The 24,211-nt window shown below is 44.1% G+C and overlaps 2 protein-coding genes across 30 annotated transcripts in view; one reads left to right on the forward strand and one right to left on the reverse strand.

Annotated features, from left to right (window-relative positions):
* The window catches only part of PBRM1 (polybromo 1), a 121,621-nt gene extending 106,697 nt beyond the window's left edge, over positions 1 to 14,924 (forward strand). For 17 of the 29 annotated variants that reach the window (XM_077858600.1, XM_077858605.1, XM_077858591.1 and 14 more), the window contains 5 exons: positions 2,676 to 2,840; positions 6,295 to 6,450; positions 9,558 to 9,628; positions 9,744 to 9,960; positions 12,081 to 14,924. In XM_077858600.1, the coding sequence (XP_077714726.1) occupies positions 2,676 to 2,840; positions 6,295 to 6,450; positions 9,558 to 9,628; positions 9,744 to 9,960; positions 12,081 to 12,253 (782 nt within the window). In that variant the 3' untranslated portion in view covers positions 12,254 to 14,924. The remainder of the gene's footprint in view (positions 1 to 2,675; positions 2,841 to 6,294; positions 6,451 to 9,557; positions 9,629 to 9,743; positions 9,961 to 12,080) is intronic. The other 12 variants (XM_077858611.1, XM_077858612.1, XM_077858615.1 and 9 more) reach the window with 2 other exon arrangements.
* Positions 14,925 to 17,918: 2,994 nt separating this feature from the next.
* UQCC5 (ubiquinol-cytochrome c reductase complex assembly factor 5) lies at positions 17,919 to 21,719 on the reverse strand. Its single transcript, XM_077858639.1, has 2 exons — positions 21,382 to 21,719; positions 17,919 to 18,023 (listed from the first exon to the last, which is right to left on the reverse strand). The coding sequence occupies exons 1-2, from the start codon at positions 21,530 to 21,532 to the stop codon at positions 17,932 to 17,934; spliced, it is 243 nt and encodes an 80-aa protein (XP_077714765.1). The 5' UTR covers positions 21,533 to 21,719; the 3' UTR covers positions 17,919 to 17,931.
* Between the last annotated feature and the right edge of the window lie 2,492 nt (positions 21,720 to 24,211).

A 24,211-nucleotide genomic window follows, 5' to 3' on the forward strand; every position in this document is an offset into this window, starting at 1 on the left:
GGTTCATTTTGCCAGTTTAGAGCTCTCTCTCAGTGGTTCACCACTATGGTCAATCATTACTCTTCTTGGCCGGGTCTAAACCCATTATTTTCTAGTAAACATAAAGAAATAAATTGTTAAGGCTGCCTCCTTCATTAAAGTTTGTAGTGTTTCCAAAGAAATTAAAAAAAAAAAAAAGATTTTGCTCCTTTCATTTATAGCAATGGATTGATAATTAGAAAATTATCTGACAGGTTTCCCCAAAGATTTTCTGCAGAATCCTAATCCTACAAGATGTTCAACCAGAAAAACCTTTGTGGCAAAACCAGTTTGAAAACTACTCCAAAAAAAAAAAAAAAAAGAAAGAAAGAAAGAAAGAAAGAAAAGAAAACTACTCCAAACTCTTTCGCTCTTGAAAACTTACAGTGCATATTCCCATATTAAAGTCTTTAAGACCTACAGGAAACACCTGTTTTTTTTTCACCTGGCGTTTTCTGAACCTTGACCATGTATTCATATAATACCTTTTAATATTGTAAAGAACAAATAATTTGCAGAATAGTCTTTAAGAAACCCTAATCAGTTCCATAAGAACCTCAAACTTGGCGGGGGGAAAACCTTGAACTTTGGAGAACTTTATTTCTGACCTTAGTGAAAGTTAAGACCAAATATATCACTTCATTGGAAGAGAATTGGAAATGAAGCTCACATGGGTGTAAAGCCCAGTCTAGGGTAAATGAAGCCCATACTGTGTGGCTGGTTATTTAAAGCGTGAACAAGAGAGACAAATGTGTCTGGATGTAGTGTAAAAGTAAAAACACTGGAACAGGGCTGAAGAGAAGAGAAATGAGGACATTTAGGAAAGTCTCCCAAATTCAAAAGGGAGTCTGAAATTTAGGGAAAACTGAGTGAGAATGAGTTGTGTATGACTCAGCAGTGTCTGCCTGATACATAAAATCTGAACTTTTGTTGTTTTGACAAACCCAATTTGGGTTTGAATTCAAAACCCAAAGTTTGGAGTTTGGCTGGCTTCATTTAACAATTCTCTTTTCCAGTACAGCCTGTTGGGCTCTTCCCAGAAGGAGCTAACAGGTAGCCAGTCCAATATTTGATGCCCAGGCCTGAATTTTTCTTTTTCAACTTCATTTTTTTTGCTCTCCCATTTTACTGTCATTTGTGTAATGAAAATGCTAGAATTTAACGTGGGGGTCTAGGTCATTCTTTTTTTTTTTTTTTTTTTTACTGCTAGCACAAGGAAATGGGTTGTTCAAATGGCCTTTGTCCCTCACACTCATTGTACAGAGGATCCGTAAACTGGGACAGTGTTAGTGATGACTAGCCTATGCAGGCAACTCTGTCGCAGCCTAGAAGCTTTGACTTGCTTGACTTGCACATTCTTATACACTAACGGAGGACTGGAGCTGTTGCTTCTTGATTCTCTTTAAAGCCATGTGATCTCGAACTATTTTCCACTCCTTAGATCAGCCAGCAGTAGTCTTTTGAATTCCATGTCGGAGGGTTAATGTGTGGCAGTGGAATGTGCTGTCATGAGTCAGGGCCACGTTTCTGGTTCTCTCTGTATCCTTGGACAAGTCACTACCTGTCTCCTAGCCTCAGTTTGCCCATGTGAGGAGTGAGGAGGCTTTCCTATTTATGAATGGTGAAGCAAAATAAGCCCTGTATTCTGGGAGTTTGGGGGATACACATTTCTAGAGTTTTCTAGGAAGAGTCCAGCCTGCTAGCTCCCCAAAAGCCTGAGAATGTGATCTCTGGGGACTACTGGCTATGGAGGTGCAGGACAGAGCAGCTCAAAGGAGTGAGAGGTGTAGCAGGGTGTGTTCCACAGCCCAGAACTGGCACAAGCAAATGCTCCTTTTGCATTTTGGATGAAATAAGAGTGAATTCTTGGAACTTTTGCTGATTTAGGATGATTTATGGTTCGTATGGAACTGCTCAGCGTCAGGAAACCTGGTTCTGTCAGTACCTTGTCCATTGCTTCATATGTGTATACATATTCCCTGCTTTGGATGACTGTAGCCTGGAGTATCATATATTTTTTCCCCTTGGGGTTTATTAAACATGACCTCTTGGCTTCATTAGGATGTAGAAAGTCGTGTTTATTCTCCCTAAAACCTTGTGGAGGAGACAGTAAGCTACTTTTCCCTTACAGAGTTAATTTTCTTCAGCTGCTAAACCCCATGACACTAATGACAAGAGTCCTCAAATCATAGTAAAATTGGGTGCAAGGAATCAGGAAAGTAGTGTAAGTAACGATTGTGCCAAAAATTATAATGGGCCATGGAATTGCTTCATGTTGAAATTATAAATAATTTGTAATGCTATTAATACTAGAATAATGGTAGCGCTTCTCATCTTCAGGGTGCCTTGTGAGATTAACCACGTTGGTTACGCTGGTGACGTGTTTAAATAAAACCTGTGCTTTCTGAATGTGTGTTGCAGTCTTAACATTCTTGAAATCTTTGCAGACCAGTTCTCAAGATGGGATAGGAAAGCTGGACTCTAGGTTACCAAGTGAAATCGGCCCGACTCCTCCTGTGTTGAGACTAGTCATCTACTGTTCCTTCCGTTGAGACAGAACTGTTGCCTGTGTTTTTACTAGTCCTGTTGAATGCAATGGATGGTATTTTGAATTCCTGGGTTAAAAACAGAATTGAAAATCTGAAATGCCTTTACAGAGCGGGCAGCTAAAGTTGCTGAGCAGCAGGAGAGAGAGCGAGCAGCACAGCAACAGCAGCCGAGTGCTTCTCCCCGAGCAGGCACCCCTGTGGGGGCTCTCATGGGGGTGGTGCCACCACCAACACCAATGGGGATGCTCAATCAGCAGTTGACACCTGTTGCAGGTAAAAACAGGAGCTAAGACCATTTTTTTCCACTTTTAAGAAATTCCTTCATTTTTTTTTTTCTCCAATGAGGAGTAGGCCACAGTCTCTAGGCTTTTCTCATGGCAGAGTCAAAGTTTAAAGTCGTCCATGTCGTCCTTATATCGCCTCTCCCATATGGGCAATGCCTCCCCTCTGCCCCAGAAATGGGCCCTGGGCCCAACCCTGGGAATTGGTAGGGAGCAGCTCTAGCCTGGCTGTGGGCATGGTCTGGCGATATTCTCCACCCCAGACTGCTCTTGCTGTAGAGCGCTATAGCAGAAAATATAAACAGACCCTGAATTCTGTTCTGGAGGGACTCCCAAGAGAAAACACAAAACTAGCATTCAGGTGATGCCGATTCTCCCGTCTCATTCCAGTATTCAGTTTGCCTTGTTCTGCTGCAGCCATCCTTAAGAGACTGACCATTTAAAAGGATTTTTGACAATGAATTGTAAATCCTTTCTTGGTCACTAATGTGCATGACTGCTAAGTGGAATACAAAGTCCTTATTCAATTCATTGTGCCCACTCTGTAATGCTTTTCTATTTAATTACATTAAACTGCATTTTCTGTTAGTATCCCAGTCACATATTTTAAAAAAAAAGAAAGAAAGAAAGAAAGAAAGAAAGAAAGAAAGAAAGAAAGAAAGAAAGAAAGAAAGAAAGAAAGAAAGAAAGAAAAGAAAAGAAAATGATGAATGTGGTTTGCTTGTGTGTGTTGTCTCTGGTTCTGGTGGCCATAGCAAATTTGGCTATTCTTGAATTGAATATCCTTGTCTGACCTGTCTCCAGTGAGAATCCTGCAGACCACTTCTCGGGTCCCTCCTTCATGATCTCCCCAAGCTTGGTGAGGTCCATACAAACCACCTGAGTGTTTTCTTAAGCAAGTGGTCTGACCACTTTTTGCAGGGAGTCCAAGACAGTGTTGTTCAAGGCAGGCTCATTGGGATGCTGTTTTTGTTTTTGCTTTTTTTGTATTTGCTTTTTAAGGAAGAGTAGCATAGGATAACTTTTCCATTGTCGCTCCTACCTTTTGTGATGGCAAGTTCTCAAATGCACTGTCGCTGAACTCAGCAGTTGCACTCGCCAGAGCACATCTGAATCATGGCTTTTCAGTACTTTCAGTGTAACTGACGTTGATCTAACAAATCTCATAATCGCCTGCTCTATTCCATGGCCCATTTTGGTTAACGGGGTTCCAGAGGGTTTTAGAAATCAGGCCTTGAACGTGGGGACTTTGAAAGTTAGAATTCCCTCGTTGACATCCTGTTTTGTTCTGATATGTGATATGGTAGCACTGTGCCCTTGACTAAAAAAGCCTGGGGACACATTAACAAAATGAATTCAAACAGCTAAAAGCATTAAAACACAGCAGCTGCAGCATTTTAGCTTCCTGTTGGGGAATAACATCATAGCACTCTGATGGGTGAGGGGGGTGGGATCCCTTTTAAAAGGACCCTGCTCCATTATTAAGCATGTGCTGCCCAGATTTTGGGCCACGGGAATGAAGAGCAAGCAAGTATTCTCTATAGGTACCAGTCTTTGGTCCACAGCGGGAACTTTGCAGCTGAGGGTAAATTTTCATGGGTTTACCGATTACTTAGGGCCTAAGTCTTAGCCTTGTTGCTGTCTGAGACCAGCTTTGCTTACAAGCATTAAAGCTCATTTGAACACATGTGACTGGGATAATAAGTGCCAAAGTACAGTTTAATGAAGACAAGTGTCATGTCTTTCAGTTCTTAATAATTTCTTCAACCACAGCCTGTGATGGCTGCGTTCAGATGGGCTTTTGTAATTGAAAGCAAAGCCTCCTAACATTCTTCAGCTCCCACCTACTTATCCCTAAAAGCTGTATCTGGTGGTGTGGTTAAAAGGCAGTTTGATAGCTTCGGATCTCCTATGTTTAAGATGATGGTGTCTGCTCAGATGTAGTTTTTACTCTCTGAACTCTCATTTTTTAAAAATGAAACTCATCATCCTGTTTCATGTATAGAGGTATTGTTGTTTAAAATTAGTTTTATTGGTTTGCGTAATTGTAAGTTTTTCAGTCAGCTTAGGTATGACTAATGAAGCAGGCTGAATCAATCTCAGAATTTTCCGTAATTTTATAGCTTCAAAAGACTAAATAATCTTTTAAAAACAAATACCTTTCAAATAATCCTTGAGGGAAAGTCAAAGAGTAAAATCCTTAGAATCTGGAGTTTTCCACTGTTTCCCAAGGTCCCTCTACAAAGAGTATTTTATACAAATGAGCTTTGGCACGAGTCCCTCAAGCCTCCCTTTGTGCAAGAAGCTGTGACCAAAGGTGATTGCATTTTGGGGGGAGCCTTATGTTCTGTTTATTGCGATCATTTCAAATCCCAGAAGTTTTTCTTGCTTAAAAAAAAATGTCGTGTGGCTTTAAAGATCTTTTGATAGGTGAGTTTTTGACATTTTGAAATTATTTTCTTCCTTTCACTCCTTTTGCCAAAAATACTTGTTTCTTGAAACTCTTCCCTAGCCAGCAGAATATATTTTGTGTTGTGAAGATGCACTGTGAAAATAAAGGAATAAAAGCCTCTGTTCACAGAAATTCTGTACTTCATTTAAAATGTTCCCTGTTAACCGAAGGTTTATGTGAGGGCATTTGTGAACTTGGAGACAGAAATGACAATTGCATTTTCTCATGCCAGCAGAGCCTGATTCTCCAGCCATTCCTTCTGAGGTCTGTGTGCCCAAGTATCAAGTGACCTGGGCTTAGTTTGGTTTGGGAGGGTGTAGGTTTTATCTTTATTTTACACGTTTTGAAATCTAAAGATGAAACATCATCCATTATGATGGCTCTTCTCTATTCCCCTGCTCAAGCCCAGTCATGATCCATTTTTACCAGTAGTGGTGGGGCGAGAAGGGAGGAGGAAGCCTTGAGAAACTCTTGCCAGCCTGCCCCCTGCCCTGCCCCCAGCTGGAGAACCATGCTTTGTGATCAGGGCTGTGCGCCTCATTTCCCTCCATTCCAGTTTCCCCTCATGTGTACCCATGATAGGCATACGAGTGTGGGCAGAGTGGAGTGATGGGGTTTCTCCTGTTCAATTAGAACTGCAGTCGCAGAACTGGTCACTCTGTTTGAACAGCTTGCAATAATCATGACCTTGGGAAGGCTGTTACTGGAACTCCTCTTTATTATTATTTAACTAAAAACATGCAGCATATTTATCCCAGGGAAAATAACTACAAATAATATACTAAGTACTAATTCATCCACAGATGTTGGATTTCATATTTTGTAACTTTATTTTGTTCATTATTGCAACAAAATAATTGCACTAATTGCCAGTTATATCATGCAGTACTAAGGGTGCTTTATTCATTGGTAGTGCATGTGGGGGGATTTGTCTATTACTTAGCTCATGTTGCATGTTAATGATGCATGTCTGAAATTTGTTGTGTCCTTCAAGGCATGATGGGTGGCTATCCGCCAGGCCTTCCACCTTTGCAGGGCCCAGTTGATGGCCTTGTTAGCATGGGCAGCATGCAGCCACTTCACCCTGGGGGGCCTCCACCCCACCATCTTCCGCCAGGTGTGCCCGGCCTCCCGGGCATCCCACCACCGGGTAAGAACTTCCTCCTCATTCACTCATTAATCTCATCTTCATATCCTCTTTTTTCTTCCCTCAGCCAGTTGTTCCAGGAGGTACCTGCTGCCCACTGTGGCCAGGCCTTTCCTCACTGAGAATTCCAGGGCTGTCAGGAACAGGGCCTGTCCCTCGGGTACTTAACTGCCTAGCCACAGCGCAGGACACATAACCAAAGACCAGCCTCAGCAGGCCACAGGGCAGAAGGCACACTCTCACACCACTCAGACAATTTGACATGGACTAGGACGCCAAATACAGCCCAGAGGTCATGCCCTCTATCAGTGAAAGAAGTTTACCAAGTTGCTAGTTCTGAGTCACATATAAAAAGCATTTTTAGTCCTGAGTATACTTCTTCCTCTGGTTCAATTCTTATTGAAGAATTAATTGTCTTCTGTATAGAATCTCTGCTTCATCTCCTGCTTCTCAGACAGCCCTTCTAAAGGGATTATGGAGTCACTGATGATGACAAAGAAATCCTTCAGTCAGTCATTCTAGGAACAAATAGGAGGAAGGGAACAAATTTGCAATGAACACATTTTCTGTTGAGTCCCCCTAGAAGCATGACATAACATTTTAAAGAGCAGCATAGGCCCACCCTACTGACTTAAGAACACTGATTTATCTGTCAACAGAAGTTCAGAATTTATTTCCTGTGGAAACTCGTAAATGGAGTTCAGGAAGAGCTACAGATTTACTTTTTAATTAGTAAGTTGAAATACTATTGTGAAAAAAAATCACAGGGTACCATGTTAATTGACATCATATGCAAAAGATCTGGGCTTTAGCTATAATCTAGTTGGAGGGAATGTGACCAGAAGATAACTTACAATAACATTTGGTCCATTATCCAGAATACCAGCTAATGGCCTGGCCCAGATGACAAAATGTAGAAATGTTAGGTTTGCTTATTATACCAGTATTGGGTTATATGAAGTTCCAGACAGTGCTTCAGAGGTATACTCAGCAATGTGCAGGGTGAATGAACCAGGTGGCTTGGCATAGCGCTTCCAGCTACACTCCTGTGAGTGTTGCTTAGAGAATGGCTATAACTCCATGTAAAAATGTTTGATCCAGATGTACCTGGAGGAAGAAATGTTTCTGGGAGTGGGTGCTTCATTATAGAAACAGTGGCCTGTTGTGTATGAGTTGCTCTTGCAGCAAAAGTCAGTCATAAAATGGGTATGCCCGTGTGGCAAGTAGAATTGGCCTTAATTCCATGCCCTCTCACCTTGACATAGGGTATCTGACTGATTCAGACCAGGTTGGAGTGGACTTCTAGGTGCATGTGGTACTCACTGAGAGCCACATTTAAGGCCAGTACTCTCTAAGTAGCAGATACCTTTTGGTGGGTTTTGGGCTCAGCTATGTCCCTTTCATCTTCTCCAGGTTCTAAATTGCATTTGAAGGAGACACATAGTTGATTTTAGTTGAGACAGGGAAAAACCCCTCTTAGTGTGCACACATGCACATGTTTGCTTAGGCTTTGAGGAGAAGACTCAGAGAACTCTGGTGACTCAGCCTGCATTCTCACTGACTGCCCCCTTGCATGGTATTTGTAAACAGGAAGAGGGGAAGCAGGCGTGCACGTGCACACATACATACATACATACATACATACATACATACATACATACCTGCTCAGGCTTTGAGGAGAGGAGGACTTGGGGATCTCCTCTGGTGACTCAGCCCACATTGTCACTGGCTAGCCTCTTGGATGACATTTGTAGACAGGAAACAAAATTGCTGAGTTGTTTGTGCCCTGCAGATTTGAGAAAGGCAGCTCAGGGAGGCCCCCTGTGTTGTGGGATCTGAGATGGGTGAGTGTCCTGGAGAGGGAGGGTGCACAGGGGTTAATAATATTGTTGCTGGAACAGCGGCTTACCCACTGCAACCTCTTAAACCAGTCACAAATAATCATGAGGATCCTGCTATGGTGATCCAAGTAAACTTCTGGGTACTTAGAATATAAAAATCCCTGCTTTGTAAACAGAAAGCTTCTACTTTCTCTCTAACAAATATCTAATAATTCCCAGAAGTAGCCTTGAGCAATTCTGCATCTTAGAATAGTGAACGGGGTTCTGCCTGGGCCAAAATAGCAACATTTTGAATCCAGAGAAACTAGTATATGAAATGAGTTCCTTTTGATCCTTCTTTGCAGCCAGCAGAACTTGTTTAAAGTTTAAACAGCAGCTCACCAGGGTTTTGGCTGAAGTTTGTTAGTTTTTAATGAACCAGGACCCTTGCTTACTTATTTCAGCATTTGTTCAGTGAGTGGACGGTCCTGAGATTGAAATAGCCCCAGACACAAAATTTAGGACTTCTCACCATTATCACCTAGTACCTGTGGGATAGAAATTGTGAAAAATCAGCAAGGGAAGTTTACAAAATTATTAGCAGACACAGATTACAAATATAGTAGGACCATGCAGTCTCTTTCCCTTTGTCATTTTTGCATTTGAAGTGATAGCAGTGAAGCTGATTTGCTTCCACATGACCCTTTTCACCAGATGGAAGTGTCCTATCTGCCAGCATTAGTGACTCCAGTTAGAAGCAGAGGTGCTGGGTACCTGTGAGAGGGCAGCAGGGATGCGCCTGTAGCCTCCAAGAACTCATTGAACTGTGCCCTTGCACAGCCTCTTCCTTTGTGTCCCTGCTGTCCTCGCACACTGCCTGCTGCAGAGCCGACCACAGTACCATTATTGCCAGAATGAAACCTGGGCTTCAGCTGCAGGAAAATGTATTGTCAGAAGAAAAATACCTTGGAAATAATAGTTGTGTTCCAACTACAGCTGACCTAGGGGAATGCTAGAATTTACACCAGGTTCAAAGCATCTCTGAGCCATGAATAACTAATGCCTATCTGACAGGTTATGCTACCATTATACTTAAAATACCTAAAAAACAACAGAATGTGAATTTACCCATTGGCTGCATCCTGTTTTGGGTGCGTAGGGTTTCTATCCACAAAACTCAAGGGCAGAGATCCATAGGTTTGCATTATAAGTGGCATTTCTTAGCAGTAGTTTTTCAGTAGTCCTCTCAACCCAGAGCCTCTAACTGTACCGTTGCATTCTGAATTATAGGTGTGATGAACCAAGGAGTGGCCCCTATGGTAGGGACTCCAGCACCAGGTGGAAGTCCATATGGACAGCAGGTGAGCCTCTCAGTTGGATTTTCTAGGATACAACAGAATTTAAGTTATCCTCTTTCTCAGAGCATGTGCCAAGAGTATTTTTTTCCCCCTCACCATGTGCTCTGTACTCTTTCAGGTAGGAGTTTTGGGGCCTCCAGGGCAGCAGGCACCACCTCCGTATCCTGGCCCACATCCAGCCGGCCCCCCTGTCATTCAGCAGCCAACAACGCCCATGTTTGTAGCTCCCCCACCGAAGACACAACGGCTTCTCCACTCAGAAGCCTACCTGAAATACATTGAAGGACTCAGTGCTGAGTCGAACAGCATTAGCAAGTGGGACCAAACCCTGGCAGGTAAGGATAGTCCTTCTCAACAAACCTTTGTGAAATCTCACTGCTGTTGGCATATTAGCATATTACATTGTGGGATGCATAGCCGCTTTTATTATAGAAGGAAAATAAATTCTGTATTTAATAGAAGGATTTGGAGCTTTCTTGTATATTGACATCACACACTGAAAATGGTGCGGTTTTTGCTGAATTTCTAAGCTTGGTTTTGTGATAAACATCACTGCTATCTTTTTAAGTATATTCTGTATTTTTTCACATTTTTTTAGGCATTTGGGCATTAGTATAGATTCATTTGGGTAAATCAAAAATTCCTTCAGTTCACGGACACCTGGGTGGCTCAGTTAAATGTCTGCCTTAGGCCCAGCTCATGATCTTGGGGTCCTGGAATCAAGCCAGGTTGGGATCCCTGCTTAGCAGGCTCCCTCTCCCTCTGCCGCTCCACCCCACTTGTGCACGTGCATATGCGTTCTCTCTATCTCTCTCTCTCTCAAATCTTTTTTAAAAAGTCCTCCAGTTCAACTTTTAGATTTTTTTTTTTTTTTTTTTTTTTTTTTTTTTTGAGAGAGACAGAGATAGTGACAAGTGGAGAGGAGGGGAAGAAGCAGGCTCCCCACTGAGCAGGGAGCCTGACTTGGGGCCCGATCCAACGACCCCAGGATCATGACCTGAGTTGAAGACAGACCATTAACCACTGAGCCACCCAGGTGCTTGATAATTTAACTTTTAAAAAAGAAAAAAAATTAAAAAAAAAAATACTGGAAAACTTATTTCACTTAACCTATTGAGTTAGTTATTTAGCTCCCTGGACTTAATGTATTTTTAGTACATACTAAAATAACTTGCCTAGGCGCTGGGTGGCTCAGTCAATTAAGTGTCTGACTCTTGATTGCAGCTAAGGTCATGATCTCAGAGTCCTGAGATCGAACCCTGCATCAGGCTTCACACTGAGCATGGAACCCACTTAAGATTCTCCCTCTCCTCTTCGCTCCCCATAAAATAAAAATAAAATAACTTGCTGGTTTTTAGAAAGGTACAAGTTCCTATTCAACATTCTTCATTTCTTCTTTTTTTTTTTTTTTTAAGTTAGTTAGTTAATGCCTGAGTGCAGAGCTGGAAGCGGGGCTTGATCTCACAACCCTGAGATCATGACCTGAGCTAAATAAAATCAAGAGTTGGTTATTTAACTAACTGAGCCATCCAGGTGCTTCTCATTCTTCATTTCTAAACCAAATTTGATAGTTTGATTTCTTTCAGAATAGTAGGTAGTTTTCCCTTTCCTCACATTTACCTTTTTAGGAATTTTTGTTAACACTGAAGAAATTATTACACTTTTTTAAAGATTTATTTATTTATTTTAGAGAGATAATGTGCAACAGGGAGGGGCAGAGGGAGAATGAGAGAAAGTCTGAAGCAGGCTCCACACTGAGTGAGAAATGGAGCTCCATCCCACAATCCTGAGATCACAACCTGAGTTGAAACCAAGAGTCAGACACCTAACCAGCTGTGCCACCCAGGCATCCCTGAAGAAAAATTATTCATTATCAGGGCTGCCTACAGAGCACAGTATTGGTGATCAGATCTTTTAAGTGTTTGTGCAGCTCTTGTATTCCCGTTCATAGAATTATGTTCTACTGTGCAGCTCTTTTGTGAAGTCATTATTATCAATTAGAAAATTTTGAAAATACAAAGCATAAAACAAGACATTCTTAGCTAGGTAGCCTCATACCTAAGTGCATTTTTTTTTTTTTTTTAAAAACCAAGATGCCGGGCAGCCCTGGTGGCTCAGCGGTTTAGCACCCAGGGTGTGATCCTAGAGACCCAGGATCAAGTCCCACATTGGGCTCCCTGCGTGGAGCCTGCTTCTCCCTCTGCCTGTGTCTCTGCCCCCCCCCCCCCTCTCTGTCTCTCATGAATAAATAAATAAAATCTTAAAAAAAAAAAACCAAGGTGCCTAATATAATGATAGAAGACATTTGCTTGGAAATACTCTGCAGAGTTAAAATTCATAATATTTAATAAATAATAAGTGTTACATGCTTTAATAAATAGACCTTAGGACTGAGGGGAAAACTATTACCTTAAAATTCCTACTTCTCTTTCTTTGCGTGCATTTGAATTTTCAGCTCGAAGACGCGATGTCCATTTGTCAAAAGAACAGGAGAGCCGCCTCCCCTCTCACTGGCTGAAAAGTAAAGGGGCCCATACCACCATGGCAGATGCTCTCTGGCGCCTTCGGGATTTGATGCTCCGTGACACCCTCAACATTCGCCAAGCATACAATCTAGAAAACCTTTAATCACATCAATTACGTTTCTTTTATAGAAGCATAAAGAGTTTTGTGGAACAGTAGCCATTTTAGTTACTGGGGGTGGGTGGGGAGGAACAAAGGATGATAATTTTTATTGCATTTTACTGTACATCACAAGGCCATTTTTATATAAGGACACTTTTAATAAGCTATTTCAATTTGTTTTTGTTATATTAAGTTGACTTTATCAAATACACAGAGATTTTTTTGCATATGTTTCCTTCGTTTAAAACCAGTTTCATAATTGGTTGTATATGTAAACTTGGAGTTTTATCTTTTTACTTGTTGCCATGGAACTGAAACCATCAAAGGTTTTGTCTTGGCTTGGGGTTTTTGGTTTTGGTTTTTGGTTTTGTTTTTTATAAAAGAACAAACAAAATGAAAAAAAAATATACACACGCACGAGAGTTTACAGATTAGTTTAAGTTGACGATGAAATGTGAAGTTGGTCCTAGTTTACATCTTACAGAAGGGAGTGCACTGGTGTCTGCTTCATGTGCCTGAGAATCTGAAGCCACTTCGGCAAAAGCTGTTTCTTACAGGTGAAGTGAAAGGTGGTTATTTTAGGTTATAGATGTTTGACAGACATGGCACATTTGCTCTAGTAACTCAGAGACTTGCTCCAGAAATCTGAAGTCAGTGCTGTGCATCCTTCTGCAGCTGGTGCATCTCGCGGACACCTGGAGGGGAGAGCACTGTTTCTTGTGCTGTTGTTAGTTATCTGTGGTGTCAGCTATTTTTGCAGAACATGTGCACAACCCTGAATTATATTTAGTCTTGGCAGGTAAGTTTAAGGGTACTTTTGATCTATTTATATTGAAATCACAATTTATGCCTATACTTGTTAGATGATTTAAAATTTTAAATCTCTTACATTGAGAAATACTGAAGTTCACCTTGAAGAAAGCATTGAGGTGTGCATGGAAGTGATTTATTTTTTAAACCTAACACCTAACCTGGCATAGGGAAGGGAGTGCATAACCAGATATAAGCTGTGTCAGAAGCATATTGTAAAAGGGTAGATTGTCTCCATATGCAAACGTGTTTTCGTATCTTTATTTCCTCACCAGATGTGGCATTTTTTTTCTTCTAAGTTTCAGTGTTGTAATTCTCAACCAGAAATTTAAGGCTTTCTAAAATGAATTTTGAATTTAACTTGTGCTTTTGAATTTCAGGAGAAAGGAATTATAATTTAAGAAAATACTCACTTTAAAAGACCAGTATGGATCCCAGATACTTGGGGTTGACCCTGTCTCTCTTATTTGATCCCATAAGCATCTGGAGGCAGTGTATGATACATAGACAGGTAGAAAAGCATCACACCTGGATTCCACTCGAGGTTTTTGAAACCTGTTTTTTTCTAACAAGATGGTTGCCATTTTGGTGGAGCTTCCTTTGCTGTTTGTAAATTGAATGACTCTCACAGGATACTTTTTTCCTTTAATCTGGTATGAATCAATACCTGGATATTTGATTGCCATTCTTAATCATGGGGACAAAAGCTTGTAGAATTGAAGAAAGTCTCTTGTATCTAAATACTTTAAATACAGGAGGCCCTTGTAACTTAATTGCCTATAGTCAACCACTGGATCTCAGTTTGCATCAAGTATTTTAAATAATTCTGAATTTTAAAAAATGTATTACAGTAGTATGTCAGTACCTTATTGTTAAACTGAATCAGATAAAGAAATCTTCAGTTCCTAGTTATTTGGGCCATTGAATCATCATGGACTGTATAATACAATCAGATTGTTTTTATTTCTAGACATTCTTGAATTACACCAAAGAATCTGAAATCTAATTTTGGTTAAGTTATTTATTTATTTCATGCACCCATTTTATTTCCCTTTTTAAGGTCTGGATGAGACTTCTTTGGGAAGCCTTTAAAAACTCTTCACTGTGGGCTAGGTGGGGCATTAGAAGCCAGGGCACTCCTCCTCTGGGCTCCTTCCCATTGTCTAGAGGTACTGTAGAAACCATAGATCCAGCCAAGGGCTTCCCTCAGGCAGTGCAGAGCCGGCCCAGAGGGCCAGTAGGCAGGCCCTAATTAAGTTTAAAAAAAAAAAAAATCTATGTATTTATTTTAGAATCATGTCTTTCTGTATATTAACTTGGGGAATATCAGTTAATATTTAGGATATAAGATTTGAGGTCAGCCATCTTCCAAAAAAGATAAGCCAAAAAAAAAATTTTTTTTTAAAGTCCTGACTTAAGAAAGTACAAGTGAACTATATACATCTCTCTTTTTTTTTTTTTTCCATGTATTTTAGGAACTAGTGATATGGCTTAGAAAGTATAATGGCCTAAATGTTTTCAAAATAGAAGTTCATGTGGCAAAGAATTTTGTTTATTTGGGGAAAACCTCTAGGTTTAAAATAGTATGTCAGCCAACTGATTTAAAAGGCCTTGAACTGCTTGTTTTTGAACCCACCCTTGTCCTCCTATGAGGAAGAACTGAAAGGGGATGCTTCTTTGTGTGAAATCTCAAACTGGTGTTGTTGACTTCTGAGCTTGAACATTTTCAGACCTAAAACTTGGTTTATTCTAATTTCTGTATCAAAGGAGGTTTAAGTGGTAACTAGTCTTATAACATGTATGTATCATATGTTTGTTCATTTAAAGCTTTTTAATCCAAATAAAAATGGAGTTTGCAAAGTGATTTGGATTAACCAGGTATGGTTGTTCTGTTAAAGTTTATGTCAGATGTTAGTTTCAAGCAGGTTTCAATGCTTGCATGCCTTGATTCCATGCTGACAGGAATACAGCTGCCAGTTTAAGGGAACAAAGCTCCTCAGATGGAGGCAAAAGTCAGTGACCAGACCCTGGTTCAGGTCTCAGGCTGCATTAACACAGGCTGAATGTAGTCACACTGCAGTTTGACATGCCCCACGCCAAGCCTCTTGGGCAGGCAGGCAGGGAATTCCTAACATATCATCATGGGCAGAAATACAGATTAAAGTTAAAATTGTAGAGTTACCGATGGTTAAGGTAAGGAAAGCATGCCTTGTATCATAAAACAGTGCAAGCCATTTCAAACAGCTATCTGTGGCCAGAAGCGACCAGTAGCCCGGGTATGTCTTTAACATGCTTCTAAGCTCTTAAAATATGACCACACGTTTGATAGAAATGTTGGTAAAATCAACCGTTTTCCTCTAATATCACTTTGCAAATCCCTGTGGCTCTGTTCCTCTACGTGTTTAGGGCTGTACTGCCATCTGTGCTCATGAGCGTATTTTGAATAATCATTGATGAATAGTTAAACATTCTCACTGAACATTGTGAGCAAATACTGCTTAGTGTTACTGTTCCTTTTTAGTTTGGAAGTGTGCTAGATCAGCTGAGTGAAACTTCAAAACTGAACAAATTAAGACTACACCCAGAATAGATGTCGCATTTATGTGTAACCTACAAGATCTCAATGCCACGAGAAATTCCAAATTTAATGCACATGTGCAAAGACTAAGAACTGAGACTACTGCTTTTCTAGGAGAGGAATTGCTTTGGAAAATGCCATGATCCGAATGTTTTGCTTTTTTTTAAAGAAAGGTAACTTAGTGTGAAAAATTCAGACTTACAAAAAGAGAGGAAGAGAGATGAATGTGTTTAAGTTAGAGTATCTGAGATTTAGGCAAGACCCCCAGAATTAGGACCATTAGATCAAGATAGCCCTCTTTTATGGAGTATTTACTGCGTACCTAAGTTAACTTTCCCCATTGGTTCAGATGAAAAAGTGAAGCTCCAAAGCCCACATTCTTTACCACATTCTCAACACCGCAGTGGAAATAGATTTCAAGCAATAAATGCTAATTCAATTTTTGTCATTCTAGAAGTACACTTTTTAAAATACGGGTTATTAAAGGTTTTGCCTTGTAGTTCACACTAGGGGGCACTAAGGTTTTATAATCAGCATGTAAGAGCATTGCTCTTTACATTAAGTTACCTTCATAGTTCCCGTGTCTAAGTAGAGTCATATTCTGTAGAAGGAGGGTTAAAATTTGTTTGGTGGCAAAGTTAAAAAGCTTTCACCTCCATTAAAAAGATCAGTTCTTGCTTTCTAGCATCCAAACTAATATGATGAAAGTATCTTCAGTTTAATGCAGTAATTACTTTGCCAAACTCCTTGCCTTGAAGTGAGTCGTCACCTTCAAAGTTTTGTTGTCCTTCAGTAAATCAGCCCTCTAATATGTATTTTAAAAAGAAGGAAAAGTCTAAGAAAGGTTAACATGAATTTGTAGCTAGTGATCTCTCTGGGGTACAGGCAGGGAGGTGGCCAGGGAAGGAACCCACAGAAGACACAGAAGTTAGCTGATGTTTTATTAGCATTTACAACTTTACCATGTTCTCTATATATATCAATACTAAACTTCTAAAACTGGGGTGAGGGAAACATGGAATAAGGCCATATAACTTCCTACAATTCCTTATGCTGCAGTCTAACCACTAAAACGCCTATGAGTTTAGGCTCACCAGGAACTCTCTAGGCCACACAAGTGCACAGAACTTCCTTCCTCTCCGTGGTGCCGTGATCATCACTGATGTCCACACTCAAGCCATCTCTGAGCTGGGGTGGGTAGTGCTTTAAGGAGATCTGAGTAGTCAGTGGCTCGCTATTTATACTGAATGGTTCTAACATAAACAGACTAACTTAAATTAGAAAAAAAACCTAGAAAAACTTGGGAAGATATGTTTGTGGCAGAGATCATTAACTTGAGAATACCCTGTGGCCTTAAGCATCTGCCTCTATATATTCATGAGCAATTGTTAGAAACCATTTTGAAACTTAGCCTTCTTTAAAATATAGATATGTCCCTTCTTTGAATAGATGTTGGATGTAGTTACCAAGCATGGATTAAAAAAAAAATGGATAAAGCCTTTGCTTTTTTTCTATCAGCTGACCCAAATTTATTCCAGGTTAGATTATAAAATCTGTCCCCAGTAGACTAAACCTCTGACTGCTATAGCTGAAGTCTGGTGGTTTTATGCTTGCTTTACAGTGTGAAGGTTCACTTTCTTAGGGAAGAAGCAATGTGTTTATCCTTAGCAGCTGGATGAAAGCACATCTTCATCACAGACGGGTGTGAAGCCTGTCCCCTCTGGGGTCCTCATGGATGTCCAGCCCTTGTATGTTAGTGGGGAACAAGCAAAGGAAACAGCTGTTTTGTTCACAAGAGCATTTGACCTGAGTAATGTGTGGTCAGGATTTCCTACCACCCTAGCAAAATGTTGACAGATTGGTAGCTGGCAGAAATGTAATCTGCATAATTATCCTGGCTTAAATAATCTTGTAATAAGAGACCTGACTTTAAAAAAAAAAAAAGAGAGACCTGACTTTTATGTCCATGATTAAATTTGAATTCTGCAAAAAAGTAAATAAGGTTATCAATTTGTTGTGTAAAGCAAAAAACTTCACAAACAATTCAGACTACTAAAAAGCATCCTGATTGATCTTGAATTGTTTAAGAAATATTTCATGGAATAGATTCAATGGGCAAGTGTGCTTCAGGAGGAAATCATTTTTCTCTAAGTGCTGTCCATCAGTGACTGGGGAACTACTGAAGCAGACAGGGAAACTATAAAAATTCTTTGTGAAGGCAGTTCTGAGTAAGAACAAGAAATCTGAAAAGGACATTTTCAAAGGAGTTGAAACCAGTAGTGAAATTTCATATTCACTTTATTGACGGCTGAAGTTCAGTCTCTGATGCATTTTCCAGCCTTCTCTGATACTGTCGTTCTGAGGCTTTTCTACGGTAGACATCATCTGTGTCAAATAAAAATTTTACTTAGATTTTTAAGAAACAGGAATTAAGGTACTCAGATCTAAGTTAACCAAGTCTAGGTCTGTCAGCTGTTTCTGAATTTCATTGTTTAATTCAACACTAAAATAAACTTCATTTAAAACAAATTTGAAAAAAAAAAATAAAAAAAATAAAACAAATTTGAGTTAAATGAGGACTATGTTAATGCAGTTCTATACTTTGGTAGCATAGTAAGAGTCTGTGTCTTCACAGATAGGATCATGTCCTAGCACACTTCTTAGCAATGTTTTAAGACTTCCCTCACTTCCTTCCCCCTGCCCCCCCAAAATGTCTGTTTTTCTCTGAAATCATCCTGAATTGAAGTGCCTCAAAGGCACTTTTTGCTCTGCAGCTCTCTGCTGTTCCCTCTCCCACACTCAGGAACTCAGAGGTGAGGTCAGTTCCCTTGTTGTCAGCCGCAGCTTTTCCACACTGCTAATTCTCCACCCTCTTCCTTCAAGGGCTAATGCCATTTGCCACAGTCTTCTCTGCATGGGCACCTGCTCTCTACTTCCCTTCAGTCACTGAAAACTCAGATATCTCGCCCAGGCTCCTTGACCAGTCCTGTGCCACCTTCCCAGGTGACACCACCTGCCTCCTTGACTTCTCCAGTCAACTTCTGTCATCTACTTGCAGTGTTCTCTGAAGTAATAAATTCATCCTGCTGTGACCATAACTTCTGCTACCTTTCTAACCATTCTGTCTTTGGATCTCCTTTAACTTCTTCCCCAGGCACTTGGCCCCTGAATCCCCCCTCAGCCCCGTCTCATTCTCTCTCCCCACTCAAACCAGCTGCAATTGCCTCTTATCAATATCAACTGCTTGACACACCTTCAAAACCCCAACTACAGATTAATCCAGCTGCCCTCCTTCTCCATCCCTCTGCTTGCTGTGCACTGTGGGGCCACTTAATGCATTTAACTGGGCCCAAGGTGATGATGCCTGACAAACCTATTTCCTCAGACATGACCCTGACCCTTCTTCACCCACCCTCAGATGGCCATGAACTCTTTCTTCACACAAATCAGTCATCAGTTAAGAACTCTCCCAGCTAACTTACAAGGGCTACTCCTATGGCCTTGCTCAGATCCTAACCTCTCCTACCTTCTCAAGAGCCAGGTATCTGCAGCCTCTCCCTACTTCCCTTTCCTGACCAGCATCTTTGTATCTTCAAGACTCCCCTAGTGCAGAGCCAAGAGCTGACCTCCCATTTGCATAGTCAGCCTGCCTGAACTTCTGTCTTCTGTGATAAGTCCTCCTGGTTTCTCTCAACTCTCTGGCCACTCCCAGTCACCCTTAAAATCTTGGGATTGGACTCTGATTTTCATCACAATCTGCTTTCAAATGACCCACAAACCCAGATTTGTGGCCCAGATCTGCCTCCTGAGCTTGAGATCTGTGTATCTCCACCTTACTATGTCCAAAAGGGAGTTTGGACTGTCCTGCCAGTGTCGTCCTTCCATCCCCCCAGCTGCACCAACTGTCCTACCAGAAGCCTACGCTCCTCATCTCCTGAGTCCACTCAATCACCAGGCCCTATAAGTACCACCTCCCAGGTGTCTCTCAACTCCACTCACTTCTTGGCATCCCATCTGTCCCTACCAACCAGGCTACAATCTCAGACCTGAATAACCACACAGCCTAAGTATTCTTGCCTCCTCTCCACAAGCCATTCTCCTATATTAATTCACCACAGTTTAAAACCCTTTGATCCTCTGGGTACATCCTTGGTTTTCTAGTCCTCTGTGGCCCTCCCCAGGCACATTTCCAACCACTTCTTCATCCCTTACTATGCTTTCAGCCCCTCACAGTAAACATTGATACTGTGGCCCCATCCCTGCTTTCATCACAAGCATGAGACACTTCCAACTTCATTAATGTTCCCCTCATCTGACTGACCTCAGTGGATCTTCAGGTCCCACCTGACATGGTAACTTCTGGAAGCCTTCCCTGCACCATCTGATCCAACTGAGATTACCCCCACTAGAGTCTACCATTGCTCCACACACGCACTTCCCCTCACAGCACAGATCACAGTTAACAGTAACTGTCTTTTTTTTTTTTTTTAAGATTTTATTTATTTATTCATGAGAGAGAGACAGAGAGAGGGAGAGGCAGGCTCCATGTTGGGAGCCGGATGCATGACTCTATCCCAGGACTCCAGGATCACGCCCTCAGCCAAAGGCAGGCGCTCAACCACTGAGCCAACCAGGGGTCCCTAAAGATTTTATTTTTAAGTAATCTCTACATGCAACATGGGGGTGAAACCTACAACCCTGTGATCAAGAGTTGCATGCTCCAGTACAGTGACTGAGCCTGCCAGGTTATTTTAAAAACATTGTTACGGGGATCCCTGGGTGGCGCGGCGGTTTAGCGCCTGCCTTTGGCCCAGGGCGCGATCCTGGAGACCCGGGATCAAATCCCACGTCGGGCTCCCGGTGCATGGAGCCTGCTTCTCCCTCTGCCTATGTCTCTACCTCTCTATCTCTGTGTGACTATCATAAATAAAAAAAAATTTTTAAAAAATTGTTACATTAGTGCCTTCCCAAGATATTCAGTCCTTTTGTTCACCCATCAGGACTTAATGAGCAACCATCAGAGTATATAATGAACAAGGCAGAGACCTATCATAAGGACAGTTACTGTTGGGGATCTCATGAATAAATAAATAAAATCTTTAATAAATAAATAAAATCTTTAAAACAAAAATTTTTTAAGAATGGTTGGCAATTCACAAGTGGTATTTGTTTTTAGATAGGGTAAAGCATAAAGGACCTAGGGGGTAGGAAAGTCTTTCCAGAAGGGGAACTAGCCTGTCCAGGGCTAGTGCTCTGCAAAGCAGTGCCAGGCATTCTTTCCACGGTGCTGGGCCCTCGTGCCATCGATTCTGCCCGGCAAAGACAGGGGTAATTAGGCCGGGCAGACCGGCTCCCTCCAGGGTTTGGACTGAAGACTCCAGAGAGGGCTGGCCAATTACCAGGAGTTGTCATGAATCTTCAGGATCCCACTCCTTTTTAGGTGCTGTGAGCAAGTCTGTTCCTTAGGACCAATGTCACCGGCCCGCAAGGACGAAGGGCAGGCTCCAGAGCGTCCTGCGTGGAGCACGTACCCGCCCCCCCAAAGTGCAGAGGTCTCGGCGTGGACGCCAGCATGCCTTTCTCGCCCCGCTTGCGAGAGACACGGGCCGCGGACGGAACCGTCCTTCCCCTTCTGACCACAGTAAAGGCGGTCTGCAACCTTACAACGTCCCCCAGGAAAACGGGTCCCTAGCCGCCTCCTGCCTTCCTGAAATGAGACAGACGCTGCTGCACCCCCACTTACAGAAGGTTTCCTGGCCCACGCGCAGTTTAATCATGATCCACTCCATCGTTCCTCCCAGGACAAAAAAGAAGGGCAGGAACCTGTAGACGCCGAGCCGCTGCTTGCCGGGCACCCGCTGCAGGACCCGCCTCACCTGGGCCCTGGAAAACATGCCAGACCCGGGGCGTGGAGAGGGAGGGGCACAGCGGGAGCGGGAGCAGAGGGGGCTGCCGGCTACAGCCGAGTCCCGCGACCTGGTTGCGGCGCTGACCCGACCCCGGGCCCCGGCCAGGCCGGCGCGCAGCAGAAGCAGCCCAGCGCCGGGACCGCGACCCCGACCCCGACCCCGAGCCTGGGCGGCTCCACCAATCAGAGTGCCGCGGGGCGCACGGACCTGCCAATCTGAAGGCGGCGGAGGCGCGTGCTCCGTAAGGCGGGGCGCGGCCGGAGAGCTGGCGCAGGCGCCTGGGCTCTGGAGGCGGGGCGGCCCGAGGGGGCGGGGCCTCCCACGTGGCGTCGGCCCGGCCCCACCCCGGCTCCCCCGTGCAAGCTCGCGCTCAGGGTTGGCGGCGGCACCCCCTACTCTGCTACCGCCATCTTTCTTAAAGGCCTGATGGAAGTGGTGGCCGTCTCTGATGGACGAAACGTGACCCGCACTTTACTCTGAAATGCAGTTATGCAAATGCTTTGCATTTATTTCGGGGCCATGACGGGTGACTAGACTTCTAAAAATAACAGAATTTGATAGGCATTGCTGAAAGCTGAACTTTATCATTGTCACGACAAAAGTCCAAGCAATCACCCTGTGACAGACAACCCTGATATTAATAAAAGCTATCCTGTATGGGGCACTTACCGTTGTGCAGGGACTTGCAGGTCCTTTTTAATGCATCACCTCCTAATTCACAATAATCACAGAAGAGCAGAGTGGCTCAAGAGCCCAGGCTTTGTCAAACCACTCCCTTGCTCGAACGGGGGCCTTTCTTTGAGGCTGTGAGGACTTAGAGGTAATACAAATAAAGCACTTAACACAATACTTGGAGCACAGTAACTGATCAATTATCATTAGCTAAGGATGATGATGGTGATAACCAGTTATTGGGGTGCCAACTCTTTACACCTATTCTAGAACCGAGGGACACTCCCCTCTACATCACTCCCTTTTATGGATGGGAAACTAAAAAGTTGAAAGATTGAGCCAGGTGGAAGCAGAGCTCAGACTCCAGAGTCTTCACTCTCTCTGAGTCCCTGTGCTTGTTATAAAGGGTTGTCACCTCATTACCTAAGGCTAAAAAAAAAAAAAAAAAAAAGCAACCAGGGCCTATCTTTGAGAAAGGAGACAGCTATTACACAATCTAAGAACATCAAATGAAAACTTAAAGTCAACAAAAAAGTTTGGTGATGTAAACACAAAATATACAAGAATAGGCTGGAGAAGAGAGAGCAAGCAAGCCTGGCCCCTGGCAAAGGTCACAGTCTGGCCCTGATCGGCCAGGCCAGAGCTCACCCAACCCAGCTTCATGCACAGTGCACACACGCTGGCTTGGAGTTCACCTCAGTTTCTCTTGGTGGCTCTAGAAGCCTGTCACTGAGGGGCACCCATCTCCCACTATGAGGAGACCTACTTGTGGACAGGTTCCCAAAGCCTTCCTAGGTCAGTTGGGTCTCCCATGAGCCTACCCTTCTCCCTGCATCCTGCCCCAGCACCTGGCCCAGGATCTGAGCCGCTGCATAGGTTCTCAGCCAAGGTGCAGTGGATGTTCATATACACACGCTTATACCGGGAGGAGCACCCCAAAAAAAGTGTCCAGCTAGCCAGCTCCCTACCGGCTGGGCCCACCAGTGCTAAAGTCAGCCACGCCCTAATCCCGGCCTAGTACGCATGTGGACTCAGCAAAGAGATGAGGAGAAGAAACACAGGTAGAGAGTGTTTGCAAGCAGAACTGCAACATTTCCATGGAAAGTCTGGACACATTGCTAGAAGAGGCCAGGGCATCTCAAGGCGGGGCTGCTGTGCTGTGCGGGAAAGCGGAGAGTGGGCTCGGTGCGGCCATTTCCTGAGGTCAGAACCAGGCAGGTGCAGGGAACCCCGGGCCCAACGCCCTGCAGGGCGCCGCCCGGTCCTCCGGCTCCCTCGCTCCCCACGGCCCAGGGAGGGAGCGACGAGGGGCTGCTTCAGGGGCGTCAGCGGTGCTGCAGGTCGCTGCGGGGCCCAGGGTCTCACCGGCGAGGGCCGGCACCGGGCGGCGCGCGGCAAGGGCTCCTTATCGGCTGGAGTGACTCTGGCCGGCCCTGCTGTGGGGGGGACAGGACCCCTGGCGCAGGCCGGGCGGGGCGCCGCGGCGGGGCCGAGGGCAGGAGGACCAGGGCGGAGAGGGGGCAGGAGGACCCGGGGGCCGAGGGCGAGGCAGAGGGCCGGGGCCGGGGCCGGGGCCGGGGCCGGGGGAGTCCAGGGGCGCCCGCCGCGCCCGGCCCTCCCCTCCCTTCCCCTCCCCTCCCCGGCCCCGGCCGTCCGTAGCCCCAAAGAGGCGGCCGTCCTTAGGCCCCCCGAACTCCCGGAGCGGAGCCCAACGAGCGGCCATCGCCGCCGCGGCCACCGAAGGGGGGCGCAGAGCGCTCCCGGGCCTCGCCGAGACGGGGGAGGGGGCCCGGGGGCCCGCCCCGCCCCGCCCCGTCCCGGGACCTCCCGCCCCCCGGGCCGAGGCGCGCGCCCATTGGCCGGCCGGGCTCCGCGCGCCTCGCCCATTGGCCGGCCGCCGTGAGGAGCACGCGGCCACCGTGGCGGGCGCGCAGTCGGAGGGCGGCGGACTGGCCGACGGGCGGCGGGCGGCGCGGGCGGCGCGCGGCGGGC

Source organism: Canis aureus, chromosome 19 (assembly GCF_053574225.1).
Source record: "Canis aureus isolate CA01 chromosome 19, VMU_Caureus_v.1.0, whole genome shotgun sequence".
Lineage (NCBI taxonomy): Eukaryota > Metazoa > Chordata > Mammalia > Carnivora > Canidae > Canis > Canis aureus.

Excerpts from the sequence above, each read along its gene's own strand:
- UQCC5 (XM_077858639.1), bottom strand. The coding sequence starts at position 21,532 with ATGTTTTCCAGGGCCCAGGTGAGGCGGGTCCTGCAGCGGGTGCCCGGC. Across the intron at positions 18,024-21,381 it reads CGTGGGCCAGGAAACCTTCT|ATGATGTCTACCGTAGAAAA; the intron begins GTAAGTGGGGGT and ends TATTTGACACAG.